The sequence below is a fragment of the Macaca nemestrina genome, chromosome 10 (genome assembly GCF_043159975.1).
Source record: "Macaca nemestrina isolate mMacNem1 chromosome 10, mMacNem.hap1, whole genome shotgun sequence".
NCBI classification, from domain to species: domain Eukaryota; kingdom Metazoa; phylum Chordata; class Mammalia; order Primates; family Cercopithecidae; genus Macaca; species Macaca nemestrina.
This window is the reverse complement of record NC_092134.1, coordinates 78090721-78096163: the sequence shown is the minus strand read 5'-3', so window position 1 is coordinate 78096163 and position 5443 is coordinate 78090721. Positions and strand designations below refer to the sequence as shown.

At 31.9% G+C, this 5443-nt stretch overlaps 1 protein-coding gene across 1 annotated transcript; it reads left to right on the top strand.

The window, feature by feature from the left end:
- The first annotated feature begins 723 nt into the window (after positions 1–723).
- Positions 724–1662, top strand: LOC105474196 (olfactory receptor 6C3-like). The gene has a single exon (XM_011728683.2). It carries the CDS (start codon positions 724–726, stop codon positions 1660–1662), a length of 939 nt encoding a protein of 312 aa, XP_011726985.2.
- Positions 1663–5443: the final 3781 nt, after the last annotated feature.

Below are 5443 nucleotides of genomic sequence, written 5' to 3'. Positions count from 1 at the left end.
CAAAACAAAAAAATATTGTATATGATACGAATTAAAATGTTTTTAGGCAATTATTTGTTTTTTCAACAGATGTTTTCCTTTATTATTCTTCTCATCTTTTTGCTAAAAAAGAAAAAAAAAAGTGGATCAGGGAAGGTGCTAGCATCAACCAAGCCCATAAGTAATACCAGGAGGCAATGCCAGCAAAACTGTCTATCCCAGGAATAGACATGCATTATTTTTTCTAAAGTGAGATGGTTTACTGTGGTGACGAGTTGTTTAACCTCATGAAAGTCTCCTAACCTATATGAGACTGAGTTTCTCAAAATATGACACTTCAAGATAGAACTAAATAACATCAGTAAATTTTTAAACTCTATATTTAGATTGTTCTACATTCCAGATTGATTTAAGTAACTGGAAGGTTAGTTTTGAAGAAATATTAGAAGAAGTGGCTTCTGTTTAAATGTTAGCATCATAATTTTTTATTCATGGCCTGTAATAATGTATTTTCAGTGAAGAAAGACTGATATTTCACTTCTTATATTATTTGTTACTGGAATGAAAGGCAGATTGGAAACCACAGAGGGTTGCTAATGGGGAACCCTTAAAATTTTATAGATTATTCATTAATTATGTATATTTTTTAAATGTTATGCCTGTCTTCAACAGTTTTAATTTTTTTTAACATTCTGTAGGGGAAACATACATTTTCTCTTCTAAAGGAGAAAATAAAGATCTGCAATGAAAAACTACACAGCACCCACAGAATTCATTCTTCTAGGGCTATCAGATGACCCGGAGTTTCAGATTGTGATTTTTCTCTTTTTAATTATCATGTATATATTAAGTGTCACTGGAAACTTGACCATCATCACTCTCACCTTAGTGGACTCCCATCTACAGACCCCCATGTACTTCTTCCTTAGGAACTTTTCTGTATTAGAAATAACTTTTACAACTGTCTGTATCCCTAGATTTCTGGCCACCATTATCACCAGAGACAAAACGATTTCATACAATAGTTGTACAGCTCAGTTATTTTTCTTCATCTTTATGGGTATAACTGAATTTTACCTTCTAACAGCCATGTCCTATGATCGTTATGTAGCCATCTGTAAACCCCTGCATTATATGACCATCATGAACAAGAGAATCTGCATATTGCTTGTTTTTTGTGCTTGGTTGGCAGGGTTCTTAAATATCTTCCCACCAGTTATTCTTTTTCTCCAGTTAGATTACTGTGGCTCCAATGTCATTGATCACTTTGCTTGTGACTATTTCCCCCTATTGCAATTATCCTGCTCAGACACATGGCTCCTAGAAGGGATTGGTTTTTACTCTGCAATAGTAATTCTGCTTTTCACTTTGGCATTAATCATTCTATCCTACATGTTTATCATTAGGACAATTTTGAAACTTCCTTCTGTTAGTCAGCGAAAAAAGGCATTTTCTACATGTTCCTCCCACATGATTGTCATTTCCATTTCCTATGGAAGCTGCATATTCATGTATGCTAATCCCTCTGCAAAAGAAAGAGCGTCGTTGACCAAAGGAGTAGCTATTCTCAATACCTCCATTGCTCCTATGATGAATCCGTTTATATACACCCTGAGGAACGAGCAAGTGAAGCAAGCCTTTAAGGGCACCATCCAAAAGGTTATGTTTTTCTCTGGTAAATGAAAGTATTAATAAGGCTTTAAAAAATCAAGTTACAGTAAATGCTTTCTATTATACATATCCTCTCAACACCCTCTTTCCTTCATTATAGTTAAACATGCATTTTTTATTTCCACCACGTTGTATTCAATAAATTTGATAAAGCTGAATACTGCTTCATAGTTTTCTGAAAATTAAAGCATTTTATTCACGTGTATTTGGATGAAGTAGAAAATCTGGGTGAACGATTATGATTTTGAATAGTGGTGGTTAGCTTTGGAAGAGACTTAAGGCATTTAGTTTGATGATGTAAGTGTCAGGATAGATGTGGACCTGGGAACTATTCATTCTTACCAGGTACTAGATATGAATGTTCTTAGGAAATGTGATTCTACTTGGCATTTCTGTCAAATCAAATTCTCACAATAACCAAGAGTTTGAAAGTAAAATATAAGTAACCATGTAAATATTTGAAAATATTAGAAACCCATTTTTATACAGCATTTTTATGATATTAATAAGTATGATAATAATGAGGAGAAGTAATAAGAGGAGGAGAGCAGAAGATGAAATAAAGATTTATAGCAATTATATTGCAGGACTATTTTAATTATTTTCTATGTATTGGCTCATTTAATCCTGCCAACAACTTTATGAGGTACCTACAATTATTATTATCTCTTGTTCAGAGGTATTTTTAGGTAGATTAAATAACTCTAAAAGTGAATAACAAAAACCAGAGAACAGAAACTATAAAATAATATCAGGAAAATGATGGATTATGGTAAACAGGTGAGAGTTCAACTTTCTATAGAACTGAGTTTTACTCTGAGGGTCCAGAAATAACTTTAGAGTTTCTGGAAATAGAGAAGCAAAATGAAATCTGCTGCAATAATGTTCTATATCTCCACTTTGCACTACACAAGTCATAAGCAATAGCATTTTACAAAACCCCATAGAGGGTATTATACACTGACTTTCATTTCTAATAATTAACAGCTCATGTTAAATTGTTAAAGGACTTTCTAATGTACAATTAATTCATTCAGGTTATACTTATGTATCTTATGACACATATTGTGGATATAGTGATGAAAAAAGATGACCCTTACCGTAAGTTTTCTAAAATTCTAGTGAGAAAAAAAACACATAATTAAAATTTAAACAAATGCAACAATTTGGATCTAAACTGCCTATAGGTCAAGTAATGTTACCATGATCAAAGATAGAATATCAGTTTTCCTGACTTTTCTTTTAGCAGAATTATTTCCAATTTCACAATAATTACTAAATATGGGTTCATTTTAGCTCTAAAATCACAAGCATATAAAAAATCCTTGGCTGTCACCTTAGTTTTCACTCACTATCTTTCTTGATTACTTTGTGTGCTGTAACGAATGGCATTTTTTCCTAATTTTAAAAAGTTACTGGGAATAAGATGATGATGGTCTCCAAGCAGTGACAAAACTCCCCCTAGTAGCTCTCTGTGGCTCTGATTGGTATCATTAATCATCAATTGATCTTCCACACAGTTTGACCTGTGTACCCTGCCACATCTATTATGCTCCAAGTCTATTTGAAAGAAGTTATGTATATACAACCATGTCATAGATTTCTAGAAGATGCCAAACTGTTTCAAGCACTTTTAGGTTGCATCCAGAAAACACTGAGTTTTATTTCTCATTTTAAAATCCATGCACAAGGAAACAGAAAATCCATAATAATTAATAAATATTGAATAGTCTAAGATAATATCTGGTAAATAATTGATTTGGTAAATAATATCTGGTAAATAATTGATGCTTAAAGTGATTATGCATGCACTATTTTTTCTAACTCAGTATCTGTATGTGAATTGTTTCCTATAAAGAGAATAAGAATTTCCCAAATGTAAATTCTTCCCAATTCTTATATGATTATGAAAATTCATTCATATATTATTCTAAAAATATTTTTTAAAGCAACTAAGTTGCAAGTATGTGCTAGCCATTTGGGTTAATGGAATAATACTATCTTCACCTTCTGGGATTTCAGATGACAGTTAAAAAGGTAGATATTGACATATAGAATAACTTTTTTCATAAAAACATATACCACATGCTGTATCAATGTAAAAGACGGGGTTGCTCACAACACCTGCATTATCCAAGAATTACTTCCAGTAAATACAAGAAATTCAATTATATGAATATTCTGGGCAAAAAGAATCATGATTGCAAATAACATGGAGTTGTAAAAGTGAAGGAAGTAGTGTACGGTGAATTATGATGAAACAGAAAGCAACAAATAGCAATTGATTTCTTTTTATGCTTTTCATGAAAGAGCTAATTTTATTAGTTCAATTTATTATGCAAAGCAACATAAAGCTATAAAACAAATATTTATGTCATGTGAATATTATATCCTAAACTCTATTAAATTTTTTATCTATCCCTCTAAGATTTTAACAGCCAATTTGTTTTTCTCCTCCTTCTAAAGAATGAAGCATAAAGAGTCATAGGAAATAAGTAATTACATGCAGTCAATACATATCAGAACAGTGATTCAAATCAGGGCTAGGCCCCAACAAATAAGCCCTGTACCAACTCCTGGGGGAGGGGAGAAATCTTGCAAAATAAAAATATCCAAGGGAATCTTAGAATTTCAGAATAAGTACTATGATGTCATTTATTCCTTCACAAAAGTATTAAGTGAGCACATCAAAAATGTCAAGCTTGGCTTATAGGGATTTCTGTCCAAATTATCATACTCTGAAAAATTAAACATTCAGGAGACTATTAGTCTTTTGGAATTAAACTTACATTCTTGGACAACAAAGAAAACACTTTAGCTAAAGACATTCAGAGTCCTCCAACTCTTCTATTACTTATTTCGTATGTAATATATACTTGCATGATAACTGTGGTGCGCTTTCTGTGTATCCTTTTTTCTTTAGGGTTTCATGGGCAAGACTCTGTTACTTTTTGATTGAACACTGAATTATCCACAACACCAACATCAACCACAGCTATAGAATATGTGGTTGATAATTTATTATCTCACCCTTAGATATTACTTAGTCATTCTCCATCCAATTGATTTAGGTCACAGTAAACCTTTGTATCCTCAAATAATTAAAAGGCATTCATTATGTCCTACATCTCTTTCTGATGTTAGGTCTCTTGTGCTAAATTTCCCAAGCTCAAGTTGACTTTTTTTTCCCCATTTATATAATTGGACTTTTATTGCTATATTTTATGATCACATATGATCACATAAGCATCCTGGAATGGAGAAGTGGGCTTATCAATATGATAACAATTTTTACAATGTACTAGAACTTTATTTTTCTTGGCTATCTCTACTAGTAACCCGTAAACATTTTTTACATTTTTTTTTGTTTTGTTTTTGTTTTTTATTATTTTTCTTTTTTTTTAAATTTATTTATTATTATTATACTTTAAGTTGTAGGGTACATGTGTATAACGTGCAGGTTTGTTACATATGTATACTTGTGCCATGTTGGTGTGCTGCACCCATCAACTCCGTAAACATTTTTTAAGCAAAGGAAACATTTTGTTCATTATTGCCTACTAAAGGGTTTATTGTAGTGTAGCAATTCAATAAAATATTTGTTAATCAACAAATGGATGGAAGTCTCAAAATGCCTAGTTTCTATTTACATTATCAATATATTTTGCCTTTAAATTATCGTTGCTCTGCTCTGACATCTTTTTTGAACAAGTTTTTATATCAGGGCTTTCTAGGACTCCTTGCTTTTCATAACTATGGATACAAACCTCTATATCCCATCAGCAACGCTGGC

Excerpts from the sequence above, each read along its gene's own strand:
- LOC105474196 (XM_011728683.2), top strand. The coding sequence starts at position 724 with ATGAAAAACTACACAGCACCCACAGAATTCATTCTTCTAGGGCTATCA.